The 18159-nt window shown below is 43.9% G+C and overlaps 2 protein-coding genes across 3 annotated transcripts in view; both read left to right on the top strand.

The window, feature by feature from the left end:
- Nucleotides 1-7984: 7984 nt before the first annotated feature.
- triqk (triple QxxK/R motif containing) lies at nucleotides 7985-15555 on the top strand. The gene is made up of 4 exons (XM_086014374.1): nucleotides 7985-8168; nucleotides 9777-9850; nucleotides 9942-10027; nucleotides 13150-15555. The coding sequence occupies exons 2-4, from the start codon at nucleotides 9790-9792 to the stop codon at nucleotides 13255-13257; spliced, it is 255 nt and encodes an 84-aa protein (XP_085870500.1). The 5' UTR covers nucleotides 7985-8168; nucleotides 9777-9789; the 3' UTR covers nucleotides 13258-15555.
- The window catches only part of runx1t1 (RUNX1 partner transcriptional co-repressor 1), a 65046-nt gene continuing 56846 nt past the window's right edge, over nucleotides 9960-18159 (top strand). The window contains exon 1 of one of the 2 annotated variants that reach the window (XM_086014369.1): nucleotides 9960-10027. The gene's annotated coding sequence lies outside the window, so the exon portion shown is untranslated. The remainder of the gene's footprint in view (nucleotides 10028-18159) is intronic. The other variant, XM_086014371.1, reaches the window with a different exon arrangement.

Raw genomic sequence — 18159 nt, forward strand, 5'->3', positions numbered from 1 at the left:
GTTTGTTTGTCGACTAAAAACAGCACGGCAATTTGGTGCAATCAGACAGTGTGTACAGGCAGCTCACCCGGGGCACTACTTTTGTGTGCGTGTGTGTACCGTGTACCCTGCAGTGCAATTGCTTTCAACAGCACCACCTACCCCCCACGACCCCCTTATCCCCCCATAGCGTGGGTCAGCTGTAAGAGTAGCGCAGTGTGGCCATTATGCACCGAATGAGGTACGACACGCCTCCTTTATATACGATCATTTGTACTTTACCCTCAAGCAAAACAACTTCAATCGCACAAACTCAAGTAGGAAAACATCAGCCATATTCATATATACAGTACATATATATATATATATATATATATATATATATATATATATATATATATATATATATATATATATATATATATATATATATATATACACAGTGTATGCAAAAGTTAAATCTGACATGCATGCCACAATACGCATGTGGAAAAAAAGGGACAACAAACGTGCGTTGAGGGCATGTTTCTCAGCATGAATCAAACCTCGTTTAAAACGCATCATCTTTTTTGGGGGGGGGGGCGTGAGGTGGACACGTTAAAAACAAGAGGCACTCTCTGGCTGTGATCTCAAAGAAATATTTATTTTCTCCCGCTGTGAAGTACTTCAACTCAGCTCCTTGACAACCCCCCCCCCCCGCCCCCCCCGGATTCCCGAGTGCCTTCACTTGCTTTTGTTGTTACCGTTAATATTTCACACCGACTTGTTTCAATATTTATCGCGCAACTTCATGCATTTTAATGCCGCTCGCGTGCGCGCGGTTCCCCCCCGCCCGCAGCCCCCCGAGCGGCGCGCGTGTGAATTTTCAAAGCGTGAATGAAACATGAAGTTTACCTTCTGCCGTGACAACACAACAACGTGCCGCGTTCCGTCGTTTTTTTTCTTTTGCCCGGTAAATGAGAAAAATGTCCGTCGGGCGGTTGTCATGACAACCGCGAACCTCTCCAAAGAAAAGTCTTTGCTCACAAATTTTGGCCATTTTGTTGAATGAAGTGTTAGATATCAAAAGTACAAAAGGTATCGGTAGTCAGAGTGAATCCTCGTACTGGTATCGGTCTGAAAAAAAAATGGTATCAAACATCAGTGTGCAATGTAAACATCAGTCTGGTAAGTCACAGGCACAACTCATGTAAATGCCTGTTTGTCCATTCACGTACACACCCAAACTATTGCAAATGTCAGTCGGTCCATTCACGTACCCAAATAGTGCAAATGTTGCCGCTCCATTCGCATACAGAGCGGCAAAGCGTCTGTCTGTCCATTCACGCACGGAAATCCTTCTGCTGCTTGTTAGCCTCCGAACGGACTGGACGCCCCCACCAGGAGAACTCGGGCGTCCGATCAATATTTAACCTGCTGGCCTCGTAGCGTGTGAATTTTTCATGCGCGCACACTGCGGCATTGTCTCACACAAGTTTACGCGCAGCCCATGAATAAACGATTGGACGCCGGTAGCGCTCTCTCTCACGTCAACCACCGTTAGGATAGTTTTCGATTTTTTGGGGGGTTGGTTTTACAAACATGAGATGTGTGTTCAGTTAGTTTTCATTGATTTATTTTTTTTTTGTTTTTTTTTTTAAAAGCATTTACATTTCATTCCATTAACAGGAGTGCTTTCTCAATTTGAGCCGGAGTTATTTCCTTGGTTTCCGTGAACAATCAACTTGCCTCAACGTACGTGCGCGAGAAAGCTCCAACAAAAGCGCGCGGACACGCAAATTAGAGCACGTCTTAATAAGCGCCGAGAGCAACCTGTCCCCTTCCAAAATGAGCGCTTGTCACTTTTGACAGCCTTATTAAAGCTCTAAAGTGGCGGCGGTCATGACTAGCGCATTGTTAAGAATTAAGTTCTCTAAATGCCTAAGGACCGGTCTCTTGACACCTGGTCATTGAGCGGCGGCTGATGGCGAGAATTAGTGACGCTTCCTGCCGCTCACGTTCAAAAGGTGCGTTCAATCGTCGGCGGACAAATTTCCGCTTCGGTGACCGTAAAAAAAAAAAAAAAAAAAAAAGAGAGAAAAAAACCCCGTGACAATATAAAGACAATCACTAAAGCTGAATACGTGAGAATTGTAGCGTGAATCAACAGCTTTACAGTCATATGCGAGCGACATTGACCTCTGTTGTCTGTCATATTTGTGGGCCAGCCAGGACACTTTTCATATTTTGTTTCCCCTGCCGACCCCCAACTTCGTGGAGTGAGCATTTAGCGTGTTCATTCCTCATCGCACTATATATGGAGGCAATCGTCAAAGCTGTCTATGTGATCAGTGTGCTTTCAAATTGTTAGGAGGGAGAACGCTGGCCTCGGCCGTTGCCACGGCAACCCTGCTTTTATCCGTCTGCGGTATCGGCGGGCCGGCCAGGGCCACTCTCGTTGGCGCCTTCTTTGGCTATGCGTCTTGAGCTTCAGATAGTCAAGCGGCCGTGTTTGCTGGGTGTCAAGCAACCTGCAAACGGAAAGGAGGCATCATTCATATACTCAAGGGGAGTCCAAAATTCACCCCAAAAAAACAAACAAAAAAAGGGTGTGTGCGGGGGATGGGGTGACATTAATAATTCACAGTATTAATTTAATCACTTTTTATGTGCCGAGTTGCCTCTAATCCCATTCTAATGACTAATTATACGCTCAGAGGTTGATTGGAGCCAACCTCCGAGCCAAGGCCGATTGGACTCCCTCTGATGTGTGTGTGTGTGTGTGTGTGATGTGTGCATTAATCAAAACATTATTCAGCACCCCGTGTCAGGAATAAAATGAGTTTTCCTGCTGCTTCCCGCCGAACAAAATTTGGAAGTTGAATATGTGAGGGTTGGGCATAAACGATATTAAAAAAAGTGTTTTTCAAAAAATATTAAGTTTTTTTTTTTTTTTTTTTTTAAATAATTTGAAGAGTTCAAAGTAAATTTAGCCAAAATTCATCATTGTCATGTAAGAGGATGTTTTGATATGGCTTCAAAATGTCTTCCCCAAACCAGCCAAACGTGTAAAATGCAACATGGAACTTAGCTTTGACGCGCACCGTCCTCGGTTGCCACGAGACGATGCGTTGGCGCTCTTTAGTTTCCGATCGGGGGGGGTGGGTCGCGCCGCTCGCCCGGTCTCTCGCCTTTTGTGTTTTGTCCCTTAGCCCGCCCACCGGGCAGGCGGCATTTAGCTTGGCACGTTCTAATAGCCGTGATTAGGCCGAGACCGCCAACGACGATGACGGCGTTGGCCGTAATGACCTCTTTGCCAGCTCACGCGCAAAGAAAGTGTCCATCTGTCGCGGACAATACCAACGGAAAGTCATAAGCACATGGAGCCGGCTCTTAAATAAACAATTACATGCCCATCAACCTTTATTTAAAATAACAACAGGTCTGACGATGCGACATCTTACCGTTATTGTTTTCATTCATAGCTTACTTTCAAAACCGTCTTTTTTTTTCTATCAAACACGATCAAATGAAATGTGAATTGAAAAAAATGAATGAATAAGGATGATTCATTAGCATCATTTGTCATTGTAGTTAATGCAATGAAATTCATTGATAAATACAGTAATAAAAGTAGTATAACATTCAATTTACATACAAATCCCCAAAGATACCAAAAAGAAAAAACACTTTAAAATACCATACATATATATTTTTTAAATGCAATAAAATGGCAAGAATAACAATTAAAATACAATAATGCAATCAAGATACAAGAAATATACAACAAAATGCAATAAAATTACAGTAAAACCAAAACTGTCATTAAAATCCAGTCATCGTTCAATCAAATGCAATAAAAATACAAACAACGGCAAAACACAATAAAACGCATCTATTGGCAACAAAATAAGTTGACTGCAATCATTTCGAAGTAGTGTTGTTTGCAAGCAAATGGTGCTTATTTGGTAGAGCCCATAAAAGAACCAAAAAAACAAATCCACAGTGTTGTGAGTGGAAGATTCATTTCCTGCGATGGGTGGGATGCTACGCTTCCTTCTTGCCGCCCTGAAGCGTGAAAAGCCGTCTCCAAATTGCGAGGCCATGAAAGCACATTACGCCGTTCACGTCGCACTCGCTCCTCGGGGAAATATTGTTTCGGGCCATTACTCTTCATCATTGGGGGGCGGGGGCTGGGTGGGGGTGGGGGTGGGGGGGGGGGGGGGGGCGATGCGCGTCCTGGTCTGCCCGCCGCCGCTCTTGTGGCCTCCCTCGACTCGCACCAGAATGTTACACGCCGCGCAATCCTCTCCGATCCTTCAACGCCGCTTGCGTGGGAATTTCATCAGCATCGCGGCTTTCCAGAGGTGCCTCAAAAGCGCCGGCGTCGTGAGGCGCTTGCGTCATCCACTAGACGGCGCTGCGACTTGGGAAAAAAAAGAAAAAGCACATCCACTGAGATGTTTTATAGTTCATACAGAGCGGCATTTCAACTTTGCTTGAGCTCCAAGATGGGGCAGCAAAAACTGTCAGGAAATCTGAAAATCCAATTTAGCTTTGAGCGGAATTATTGGCTGAAAATATTGGATTGATTAGCGACGATAGTCGCCCGGTTGCACTTTTAACAGAAAACAACGGCAAACGGCGAGCGCTCCTGTTTGCGTGCCGGCATTTGGCATTCGACTGGAAAGTGAAAAGCAGACTTTTTGCTGGTCCGGCTCAGAGTGAAGTCGGACTGTCACATCCGTCCGTCAATAATCGCCGCCCCCTCTCGCCAATCATCCTCGCCGCACGCTTGCGTGTACGGAGCGTGGCAAATTACAGCCCGGGCTTGGGCTCCCGCTGCTCTAATCCTCAAGCGAACCTGCCGCTTGCCTTGGGGGATGGCCGCTGATCTCTCAGGTCCTGGCACCTCCTGCCGCTGAGCATGAATCCTACCTGTCACTCCCACAAACGCCGCCCGCCCACCAACAACAGGATGGCCAGGATGTTGCTTTTTATTGATCGTAAACCCAAACGGCGGGAACGTTTCCGTTCTGCCGCACGTGGCAAGTAGTCGCCGATTGATACTTCACGAGTACTTAAGTACTCGTATAAGGCGGCACGCTTGGCTTCCACTTTCCATCTCCAGCAATCCCCGCGGATGTCGGGTCGAGCGCCGTGTTCAGATCAAGCTTCGATTGAATGATTTTCTTGAGTCGGTCGCGCCAGAAAGTCAACAAAGCTCGCCGTTTAATGGAGCGAGGCGTCAATCAACCCAAACGTCATGAAACCTGGTCCAGGTGCAGCATCTGGAGGCTATTAGCTAGCGCTCGTGAACTGGCGTTCACTGGAGTCAAAGGGCGGGGCTACCCGAGTGATTGGCAGGTAAGAGCATCCGACGATGGCTAACTATAGCTTTTCTTTTGAAACATGTTTTGTATTTGATACAGAGTGGTGTTTGATTTGTCTGTCCTTTGTTTGCTGTGTGAAACGGGTGATGTCCGGTCACCCTACTTAACAATTACTTTGTGCCAGCAACTAGCTTGTCAAATTGGCTTTTCAGCCATAAAGATTTTATATTTAATACAGATTCGATCCTTTCCTTTCTGTGTCTGGTTATATTAACGATTGTTCTACTTTCAAGCTTCATGCTAACGACAAGCTAGCTCCTAGAGCCAAATAAGCTCACCTTAGCGTGTAAATATGTCTGTGTATCCACTCTTGGTTGATAAATTAGGTACGAAACGTACTGATATAAAGTTTATGCTGCTAAATTGATCACATAGGCCCCCTTTTGCGTGGATAATAACTGTCGTGAAGCGAGACTAAATCTATTGTATGATAACGTATCTTCTCCAGGTCCCTGGTGTATGACGCTTAACTTATAAAAAACTCATTTGGCTGCCTGTATCTGCGCTGATGCACTCTCCCCCGTCAATAAGAGGCTGAGACGCCATGGAAATTGAGAGCGGGATATTAAACAGGGGAAATACTCCCTGTTCTCTGTGTTCTCTCCTCCAGGCTAACAAAATGACTTTACATTTGCAGCTAGTAATGCCTAGCTCTGATTTAAAGCCTGCTGCAGATCTGATTTATTTGACATCCACTTTCAAGCAATTGGGATGTAAACGGCCTAAAGAAACATTATCAATATTTCCGTATGGTTTACTTTGCTCGTCTGGACTGACTCTTTAGCTGCCGTACAGATTGGGAAAAAAGTAGCTAGCCTAGCTCGGATTTAGAGCCTATTGCATATCCAATTTATTTATTTCTACTTTCGAGCAATTCAGATGTTAAGGCATGGAAAATGAAAAAAACAACAACAATCGTTTATTTGCATTTGGACTGAATCTTTCCGTAGAAGATAGCTAGCCTCATTGTGTTCCTCTTCTAACAGTATTTCCAACTTTTGTTTTGATGTTTTTTATACATACACCTCAAAATCCAATTTGGTATGTCCACTATAGGCCTATCATAGGATATCAGATGTTACGTGTTATAGTTTGCGTCTGTTCACATTGCCATCAAATAGGATCATGTCAACCGTGCCTAAGAATGGGAAGAAATACATTGGAATGTTAGTTTTAATTTTTTTTCAGAGTGGACTTCAAAACGTTAAAACTTAAAAAAAAAAAAACACAGCACACACTTCTGTTAGTTAATAATTCCATCGTAGTGCTAATCGTAACGTCTGCTAGCCAAAGGCTAAACTGCACCGTTGCTTTTTGCAGATTACATGCTACATGTACATTTCCACCGCGTCTGGAAAATCGTTTTAATGTAGGAAAGTAACATGCCACTTTTACATCCTTTATATCAATAATAAAACACATGCAGTATTTTCCCGCTTGAACCGCCATTGCATTTTTTTTTCTCTTCATATCTATCAATGTAACAGGTCACAGCACGTTTGGTTTGTTTCACTCAACGGGAGAAATTAATCACACGCACGCGACATACAGGCTGGAGTGCATTAAGCCACTCGCGCACACTGAGCTTGACGGCCATATTAGGACAACACGGTCGAGGCGCAGGTCGATGCTGTTTGTTAACGTGTCAAACTCGGCTGTCATGGCAACTTGTGCGGGAAACAAGTCGAGCAATTACGCGGTGTGTGTGTGCGTGTGGGTGTGTGTGTGTGTGTGCGTGTGTAGAAACTCAAGAGTTCTATCACAAATTCTGCCTGGTTACCAAATATGGTTCCTTTATTATTACCTTTCTTAGCTGAGTGAAACCTAATGGCTACAGTTGCAGTGCTTCAGTCGGGCTCTGAGGTCTGCAGACTCTTTTCATTCCTTAGCTTTAAAATGTCTTTCAATCTTTTGTTTGTAAATGTGCTTGCACGTTGTCGGTGTATGTTCTTTTTAGTACTTTTAATAAGCAACCATTGTCGCTGATCTGTTTGTAAATGCTTTTAGGTGTTGTGTGTAGCACGTTGAGTTGCCTTGTGTATGAAATGTGCCATATAAATAAATTTGCCTTGCGGCGTCCATTTTAGCTCAAGACACCAAACATGGTTCCCTGTCCATCAAAAATGAAATATTTTTCTTTTTTTAAACTTTACTAACTTACTAACTTTTCAACATGTTAATTGTCATTGTATAGGAATATAGTTGATTATTTCTATAACTGTGCTAGATAGCGTCAGCCTCCCAAATCAATTGCCTAAGTTATATTTTCATTTTTTTCAGAATTTATTTGTTGTTTTTTAAGAGGTGACGATTTGTTTATTATTGTCCGCTTTCTTCACTGATTGGCTGCGAGAACTTACGTCACGCGGTTCCACTGCCGCATTCCATTTTGGTCTAGTTACTAAATGTTTTCTTTTCCGGGAATATTTGCTAACTTTAGTTTTTTATTGATTAAAAATTCTAATAATTTGAAAACAAAAACAGTTGAAAAAGAGAGTTTTGTATTGAATTTTTTTTGGACAAGCAACCCGCCTATCCCGGTCTGTCCCCGCCTCTCCCTCTCTCCTATTGGCGGACGCCAACAATATTCGTATCTGATTGGACGAGGCCCCCGCCCGTCATCTTTGCCTACGTGTAAACCCGGAACTCGTTCCATACAGTGCTACGCTGGCGTTTTGGAAGAAATGAAGAGCAAAGTACAATAAAGCGCTTTATTTGTTTTTCTTGTTGTTTTTTTATTCGCGTGTCTCCCCTGCTTTGTAGCTGTTGCCTCCTCTTCGGAGCTCCGTAATAATAACCTACAAGAACACGTTCTGTGTGAGTATTTTGGCAAATTCACAATGAATGGAAACGTTTGGGGGATGTTTCGCTTTTGAACTCGCAATAGCATCGCGCGTATGTGTACCAAACGAAGCATTAGGGGCTCCTAACTGCTTTCTGCGTGATTCTCTTTCTGTAAACTTGCATCCCATGAGAAAGCGTCATTCTGCACGCTCTTGAGCATGCTCATTTCCTGCGAATCTCTCCTTCCCCCAGGAGAGGCCTTAGTTACCCACACCTTTGGTTTGCTTGCTCACATCACGCCATCTTTTGAATAATATTTCAAGCACGCACGTGTAAGGTACTCAAAATCAAATAAATTGCCTCCTATCAAATAAGTGCCTCTGTTTTTCACCATCACACAACATTAACAACAGGTATAGCTACCTCCACGAAAGGTCACTAAACACCCTCTTCAAATGAAACATCCACTAGTGTCTGCAGTTAATGTGAACAAACAAATGGCTCTCCTCAAATAGACGTCCTTTTTAACCTAAGGTGGAAAGAAACAAGATAACCTTTATTAGTCTCCCAATGAGGAAAGTTGCAATAATAGATTGGCAAGTAGGTGGCGATAATTACCATAATGATAAGTTCAGAAATTCAAACCTCCTCCAAGTAAACTTTAATAAAGGTAACAACACCACCTCTTCTCAAATAGATGGCTCCTTTTTTCACCGCTGGCAAAATATAGCAGAGCAGTGCCAGTAAGTACTTGTAATTACCTTTTTTGAAAGAAAATGGACACCTCCTTCAAATAGATACTTGGCACTATCTACAAATAAATGCCACTGAGGATTTCAACCTGTTTTTTTTCCCACCCCAATAAAACACCATGTGGTGGTGCCATTAAAAAGGACAATAAATTGATCTTTTAATTTTGCCAATTCATAAGAATTATTAATTGGCCGCCCCCATCAAACATTGTCTTCAAAAATCTGCTGTAAATGTTTCACCTCTGTTAGGTGCTTCATTTTTGCTTTTGCTGCAGGAAAAAAAATGTTGCCAGTAGGTGGCCATAATTCATTTCGTGTAACCACATTTCCTCAAAAAATAGACACCTCCTTGTAAATAACTGCAGTGGCAGTGGAGTAAATAACCCCCCCCCCCCCATACCGACAACGATTTGAGGAAAAGTTTTCTTCCTCTAATGCTAACACTTGGCTAATTAGAGCCTCCCCGCAGTTTATTTTTATCCCGGTGGAGCTGTTGAGCTAATCAAGGTGGAGCTAGTGGCTCAAACGCCACTGTGGCGTCAATGAGATGGATTGCAAGTGTGCTCGCCGACGAAAAGGCGATGAGAATGAATGGAATCCCACCTCGCAGATGTACGGGAATCAACCAGATGTCCCATCTTTTGTTTTTCTCACCAAACGACTTGTCAGCGACACATTTCCTTCCCGCAATGTTGCAAACCAAACAGAAGCAACAAAAAAATGGAAAAAAAACAACTTTAAAACTCATACTAAAATGAAGCATTTTCACCAAAAATATACTTGCTCTGAAAATGAATTAAAGCGGATTCAATTAAAAACAAAAAAAAGTCAAGCAGGCTGGAACAAGTTGAATGGCGTTTGCATTGAGTGATGTATTTATTTTTTCTAGCTGAAGGAGAAGAATGGGGAGAAAGGACGCCAGTGCCACTAACCTACCAGTTGATCAGTACAGGAAACAAATTGGTGGGTGCCCCCCTCCACCCCCCCCCTTAAAAAGCCACCATCTAGATCCCAAAACAATCAATCAATCATGCAAAAAATGTGATTTTTGCAGGTAAGCAGGACTACAAAAAGACAAAGTCGGTGCTGAAGGCCACGCGGCTCAAAGCAGAAGCCAAGAAGAACTCGTCTGGATTCAGGGTGAGATTACATTTCTTTAATCGACGTTGGGGAAAAAAAAAAAAAAAATGAATTCAAGTAAGTGCCAAGCCCCCGTGCGCTCTAATGGAGTGCAAATAGAGCACTATTGTTCCTTTCCGGTGTGTGAATAATTGCTCGCCTTTCCTCATTAATGCTCCGCCGTCCTGCCGGAGGATCAAATGCACGCCTGTGATGAAATGGTCATCTTTGGGAGAAAAAAAAAAAAAAAAAAAAAAAATCAGTGCCGAGACACGGCAGGGCCTCATTAAGCACGTCTTTAATCCAATTAGATTAGTCGCTATCTTGAAATATTGATACGGCTCGTGAATTATTCATGTTTGGACAAGAAGAGCGCTGGATTAAAAATACCGCAGGGACGGACGCAGGCCATGGAAAAGAGTCTCGCAACCTCTTTGGCCTCAAATGGCAAATTCAGCCTGGATGTGAAGGAGAGGTTTGGGTTAGGAGAGCTTTGGGTTAGTCGCTTTTGGGTTGGTCTCACGACTGGCGTTCCAGTTTTAAGTGTTTGGGGCTATGTTTTGGGTGACGGGTTGTCTCCATCCATACTCCTTCCCCATCATCCACGCCTGTCCTCCTGTCTTGTGGAGGCAGCTGGCCACCCTCCGTGTAGCGCCAACCCGACGTAGCGGCATGAGGAGTCAGCAGCTGCCAGGGCAGCCTGTCTGGCGGCTGTGCTGCTAGCGGGGCCGTCTGGACCACTTGGCATGGAGAAGCATGAAGAGAGAGAGAGAGAGAGAGAGAGAGAGAGAGAGTGTTAGACGGGTGGGACTTTTGCTACCACAACTGTGATCGGTCGCCGGTGACTTGTGTGGAACCTGACGCGTGTTGCGTACACGCAAACACACGATTCGGTATCGGTAGCTAGAGATGGACCACGATATGTGGTGGAATTCCACCAATCTAATATTTGTCGTGATGATGATGTTGTTGTTGACGATGATGATGTTGAGGTAGCGAAACAGGGAGTTAATCACATGGAATGCGAAATCAAAATAGGACCGAGTAATTGTCACAGCGGTGTGAGGCAAGTTTGCTGCCTAGATGAGTTGCTGACAAAAATCAAAATGAGAATGTTTTGTTGCACCTCCTGCAAACGTGGAATGCTCAGTCAAAGAGAGCCAAGTTTGCTGTTGTACATTTTGAGGCATTCAGACGTAACTTGTTTGCTGCCTAAATGGGTTGCTGAAGAACACAATAGAAAATAAACGATCCGTAGCACTACTTACAAACTTGCAAGGCTATACATGGTGATAACCAAGTTGAGTTTGTTGCCTAAATGGGTTGCCGGAGAATGCGTAACAGGAATTCAATGATCGGAAGCGCAACATTTAAGTGATCACCAAGTTTGATGTTGGACAATTTTGCAAAACTGACTCAAGTAGGTTGCTGCCTGAACGGGTTGCCAAACAACTAGAAACAGGAAACGAATGTTTACAAACATGTACTGATGAAGCGAAATTTGGGGGGGGAAAAACAAGTCTGGCTTGTACATTTTGAGAGTTTGAGACCTAGCTAGTTTGCTGCCTAATCGGGTTGCTGACAAAGTCGAAACACAAAATGAATGCTCTGTAGCGCAGCTTAATCAAACGTGTGACAATTACTGCAAATGGTGAGCCACGTTTGACGTCGGTCAATTTTCAGGCCGGCCCGATTTGGCCGCTTAGACGGGAAGTAAAAAAAAAAAAGCTCTTCTGCTTTGGTTTGGAAGCCGTTTTTTTTTTTTTTTTTTTCCTTTTTGTGAACGTACCTCCGCTGCGGCCGTGGCCCAGTTTGCCTGTCGTTCTTGTGGCGCAACCCCCAATCAGCGTTTGAGGCCCTCCAAGCGCTCCACGGCTGATGAGAACATTTGTCTGCTAATGACTTTGAGCGGATGACGAACAAGTGGAGAAAGTCGGAGTGGCCCTAATGAAAGCGTAGCTGATGAAGATTGTTTAACGAGCGAGCGAGCGAGCGGCGCCACTCGTCCTCAAGTGGACCGCCACTCGTGCGGAAAGGGACAATTAAACAATAGAATGGCAAAAAAATGGGTCATTTCTCCTTTTGAGTTGATGATTGCAGCCACGCTCTTAAGTGGAGATGAGCGCACGTTCTTTTTTTTTTTTTTTTTTCCCTTTCAGGTCCTCACCAAAGCGACGACGCCGTCACTGAGACGGAACGCGGCGCTAGTCGTTCTTGATTCGAAATGTATTTATTCAGGTATAAGGTACTTTACTGGATGACACAATACTTAGTGACCTTAATACAAACTAATAACGTTGCTCTCAAGTCGCATTCCAACTAACTGAATTCACCAAGCAAAAGTCAAAAAAGGAAATAGAAACTGACTGGAATGAAAAATCCCGAACTATCTTCTAACCCCGGTCCTTGCTTACTTATTGAACATCTTTACTTAGTTTACAGATTGATTGGACTCAATTAGGTTTTGACTGCGTACTTGTTTTCTTCGGCATTGGAAATATAACTTGCTTTCTTATTATCATTTACTGACTTGTGTTTCCTTTACATACTATTGTACTCACTTATTGTACTTCTTTCCGTACATACGTATTGTTTCACTGCAGCTTACTTATTTACTGTAGAATTCTACTTATTTACTTACTGTCCACACTTATTTGCTTTTTGTATTTACACGCTTGTGCACTTTATTTACACACTTGACTCAGTTCCTTTATATGTACTTACATGTCTTTTTACTCATATACTTACTGTATTTACAAATCACTTATTTTACTGTGCGCACTAATTTGCTGCCTGTACTTATTTACTTCGTTATTTACTTATCATATTTCCAATGCGTATTGTCACTCCGCATTTCCTTACTGTGCTTACCCATAACTCACCTATTTCGCTCGTTCACGTCCGCACTCCGCCTGCTCATTTACGTACGTCGTACGATATCCATTTTGCACTCATTTACTTATTGACTTGCTTTGTGTACTTATTTACTTCCACTGATGTATTTGATATATTTCCGTACTGGCTTATTGTACTTAGCGTACTGGTTTCCGAATGCACTAACTTTGTTCCGTGCGGGCCGACGTACGCGTGAGCCGCACGCGGACGACGAACCCGAGTGACAAAATTGTCGTTTGTCTTCCCAGGACGCCTTTTTGGTCGTCGTGGCCATCTTGCTCTTTGTCGTCTGCGTCTACGCCTTTTTCTACCTCAACCTCAGCAACGAGATTAACATGGACACGGACGTGGACTGAAAGCAGCCGTGGGAGACTTCCTAGTATACGCATAGCAGGAAGTGACGTCGTTAGTCTTCCAAGACACTTGATTCGCCACTTCCACGTCATGCAATCCTAGCAATCCCGCCACCTCGACGAAGTTCCGACCGGCCACTCTATGTCGTCAGCAAAAAAAAGTATTTTGTCCCACTTTTCGTACGTCTGTTCCGTTTTCGTACAACAAAAAAATGCGTCATTCGTTGCCCGGAATCGATGTATGCTCATCTGAAGCACTACGTCAATTTAAAAAAAAAAAATAAAAAATTTCGCTCAGGTGTATTTCAGTCAACTTTTATTGACAACTCAAAGCAATAACAAGCCTACCTACCTACCTGTCAAAGGTCAGACCTCCAAAATAAAAAGTGGCACCGCACTTTCTTTGAGCCCATGTTGGCTCGCACAAAATAGTTTGACTGAGACTGGCGCCGCTTTTATTTTGAAAGGCTGAGCAGATGGGCGGCTTTTTATTGCCCGGAGTTGCTAATGAAAGCTTGCATCGTGGAATCCGCCTCGCCGTCTGTTGACCCCTTTTCGCACGACGCGACAGAAAGTTCTGAGTGAGAGCCGTTCGAGGTGAGAACCGCGATGGAGTTCTTGTTGAAAAATGTGAATGGTGACTCTCCCCTCCTCGCCGTCTTTCATTGCGCCATCAAGAGTCTTAAAAAAAGTTATCTTTCATTTGGCGTTCATATTTATTTCACCCTGCTGTCCGTAGAAACCAAAGTTATTTTTTGTCAAATGTATTTTGACTAACATTTGCGGCTGTCTGAACACATTAATTGGACGGACATTCTTTTCTATGGGAAAAATCGCTTTGGTTTTCAAACCATTTGCATTTAGTGTCTAGAACTGATTAATCACGACAACCGAGGTTCCACCAAACATAATCATTTTTGTGAAAATGAAACGGGTTGAAATGAAAGCCCAATTTCCGCCAGCACGATGGTTTGCCAACGTCGAATCGCGCCGGCCTTCCCAAGTAATTCCGCGGAGTCACGTCCGCTCCGAGGAAAAATGCAAATCTCCCGTCACGGCACAGGAGACAATCACGTTTCCCGTCGCCCTGCGCCGCCGCACCTCCCCCGTTCGCTGCCCCGGCGGAGACGTGCGAGATTGGAATCCGTGCGCGGAATGGCGATGGCAGCGTTTCTACCTGGATTAGCATCGCAAATGCGCCGCTTTCATTTGAATGCGAAAGACGTCACGACGGACGGGAACACTCATGCGGCGGCGGCGGCGGCGACCGCCACCACGTCCCCTTGAGGACGAGAAGGCGCCGGCCCGTCAATGCCTTCTTTATCTTGGCCTGAGCGCTCTCCCATGACCTCCTCACCTCCAGTAAAAGGCTGCATGGCGATAAGACAGCGGCCTTTCATCCGCACGCCCCTGCCGCTTCCTCTTCAATCGCAACAATAAGTTAAGTCCATGTAATAGACCTTCAGGACATCTACCTGCAAGATTTTGAGAAAATCTCCATAACAACGTGACGGAAGCTTTATTCCTATGACTGATTGACACTTGCCGGACATTTCATTAGGTACACCTCCGTAAAACCATCTTGAAAAGCTGCGGGCTTAAAAATACTTCTTGGGTTATTTTTTTTTTTTTAACCCATTTTGGGTTAGTTTGAACTCAGCAGTTTTACGGGTGATCTTGTATTGGAGAGACCAAGGACTGTTGGGCTACTCTGAAAAATACGTTGGGGATAAAGTCTTTTTTTTTTTTTAATGAAATGTAATATCACAAGAAAAAAAAACGGGTAAAAATGACAATCGTAATGTTATGAAAAAACATTTGGAAATAGGTTGTCATGTCACAGGAAAGCTAAAAGTTGTAACATGATTTTTTTTTTCCAAAAGAGTTGCAACAAAAAGAAGAGGAGATATTTCAGAAAAAGTTGCAACTACAAGGACATTAAAAAAAAAAACAAAAAAAAAACGATTTGAGACAGGGTTAGCTTTATGAGAAATAATTCACATTCTTGGAAAACGTCTACAAGAAAAATAAAATCTGTGAGAAATTATGTCATGCGCATAGAACAAATCATGGATTTTTTTTTTTGCAAAAAGTCATAATGAGAAAAATAATGTTTGGAGTTAAAGAAAAAAAAAAAAAAAAGACTTTCCAGTGTGGCCCTAGACGCCTTCGTATTCCGCTGATTGAACGCCGGCTGAGTGTGACGTGATTTTTTATTTTTTTTTTTCCTTTTGTATTTGTTATCAAATGATATAGTTGTTTGTAATACATTTCCTAAGAATAAAAAACGTTTTCTTGAAATGTGCTTATTTATTTTTTTCACCCGTACTTTTTCTGCCTCATTGTCATTGAAGTTTTTATTTTTTTATTTTTTATATTGCGGCGCAGTTAAAAGCAGGTGTAGTCATTATCTTCAGCTCTTAAAAGGTAATGGATATTACAACCTATAGCGTCTATTTGCCTTTTATGGCCTTCCCATTATTCTCTTTCACGTCGCTTCATTTCCAAGCTATAAACGTGTAAGTCACGGCTGGTTTAGTATCTCGTATTAACGTCCTGGCTGGCCGGCTGGCGTGCGGCACGGCGGCCGTTTAAGGACGTCGGCTGGGCCGCGTTAACGGAAGGACAAAATGTCTCTTGGCCTTGTATCGTTCTCTCTCAAGTGTCCGAACCAAAGCAAGCAATCGATGGAAATGTCACTTATTTGGAGGCTCGGATCGGTGTCAAGAGTGGGGCCTGTTGTCACTCCGTGCTAATTCTCAAACGCCGGAAACATTTGAAAATGTGTCACCCGTTTCCGTGTGTCGCTAGCTTGCGTGTTTACTCGACGTTTGTGAAACTCCGTTGTAACAATCGACATTGTGCTAATGAACTAACCGTCGGCGAAGCGTTTTTTAACATTTGGCGCTCGTTCCTTATTCGACTTTAGCGCATAGCCCGACGGTGTCAAAAACGGTGCTAATCGTGGTCACGTTGCGCTAAGCGGCGCCGAGCTTTCGCTGAATGAAAGAACAACAAATGAAAGGTGTTCATGAGTCATCCCAAATGTGTCGCCAAGCGTCCATGGCGACGCCCGACGCCATCGGAAATGTTCTCACGCTAGCGACCGGGCTAGCTGCCGTTTACGTTTGACATCACCAACATGTGCCTTTCGTCACGTTTGTCATGTGAACAGAAATGAGCTCACGTGTTATCTCGCCTAGTTTACAAGTGGGCCAGGTTTGTGCGCGCTGCCCGGTAGGTTCCCATGAATTTGTGTGTGTGTGTGTGTGTGGGAGGGGGGGTGGGGATGTGTGTGCGCTTAGTGTGCCCGCGGCCATGCTCCAGTGGAGCGCTAACAGTCGTCTCTCTGACGGAGCAGCGAGACGCGAAGAAGGGTCAGCACCGCCAGGAGCTCATTTGGGGCCCATCTCCTTTTTCACTCAGGCATACCCGCACTCACTTCTGGACTGATGATGCGTGTCTCCGAGTCCCCCACAATGAAAAGACTGCTTTTGCTCGCCCTGCTATCATATGAATAGCGTCAAACAGCCTGATTAGTAAAGTTAACCCTAGCACTCGCACATCACGCAAATTTACACTGGATAGAAGTAAAAGCAGTGCAATTGCATTTGGAGAAATCTGCGTGATGATTAGCGACAGACCGATATGCTTTTTTCAGGGCCGATACCGATTATTAGTAGTCAAGGAAGCCGATAACCGATATTTGGAGCCGATATTCATATTCAGCAAAAAGTTAAATAAAAAAGGGCATCAATTTCTAAAGAAAATTTACTTTGAACTTTATTGTAACGTCTTTCGGCATGTTGAACAATGTTTCAAGTTTGCATAATGTTGATTTAAAAAAAAAAATATTATTACAAGAATCTTTTTTTACGATGTATATCTCTGTTATAAAATTCAAACAAAAAGTTCAGAGAGCACCCAGAGTTGTTAGCATGTCTTAAAAAGTCAAATGAAAACTTCAACAATAGCCCCATGTAGTTCTCTACAGTAAATGAAAGTTTTAAAATGACAGAAATGTTCAACTTTAACATATCTTTGTTTTGATTTCCGCAGTTTTAACTTGATTTATCATCGGCCAGCAGAGTTTTAAAAAAGGCCAATGCCGATATTCGTCAAAAAGCCAAATATCGGCCCGGCCGATAATCGGTCTATCCCTAGTGATGATATTGCACAAACAAAAGACATGCGCTATAAATAGATACGGTGGAAGTCATTCTTACCCCCCCCCCAAAAAAATCAACATATGACCTAGTCCCGATTAAAGCAGTCCACTTGATGGATTCCACATATGACACATGTAGAGTGTATAAAGAAATAGGGTGACATATCCTTGGAACAATGCATGATTTTGATTGGCAACTCACCGTTTTGTGTGTGTGTGTGCGTGTGTGTCGTCCGCGCAGGTGCTCAACAGGTGTCCTCTCCGACTCCATTTGCTTGTGTATTTGCACACGTCCGCCATTGTGTTGTTCACGGGGGGAACACCTGGGCCTCGCTGCACCTGGGCCCGTTGCCCAGACACCGCGCACGCACGCACGCACGCACGCACACACGCGCACACACACTGGAACACAGCCAGTTCCTGTTGCGCCATAAAGGCAGGAAGCAGCAGCTGTCACCCGATCTGACAATTCCCCAGTGAGTAAACCATCGGAGGCCGTTTTCACCTGGGAGCTTAAGTAGACCCGGAAGTGACCAAAGCTTTTGCCTTCCTGATGCCGATACGATCGCTGACGGCGCAACGTTTCATTTTCTGTCGGTTCCCCTTTTATGGCAACACAAAGGAAAATGGCGTTTTGCCAGGCAGCGTGAAAGCGACTTCAGAAGTGGACCGCCTGCTCTCGCTTTGGGACGGACTTCTGACTAATTAGTCTCCGGTTCGCTTTGGACTGGCTTTGC

The sequence above is a fragment of the Filicampus tigris genome, chromosome 18 (assembly GCF_054856515.1).
Source record: "Filicampus tigris isolate MCC_2025a chromosome 18, RoL_Ftig_1.0, whole genome shotgun sequence".
Classification (NCBI taxonomy): domain Eukaryota; kingdom Metazoa; phylum Chordata; class Actinopteri; order Syngnathiformes; family Syngnathidae; genus Filicampus; species Filicampus tigris.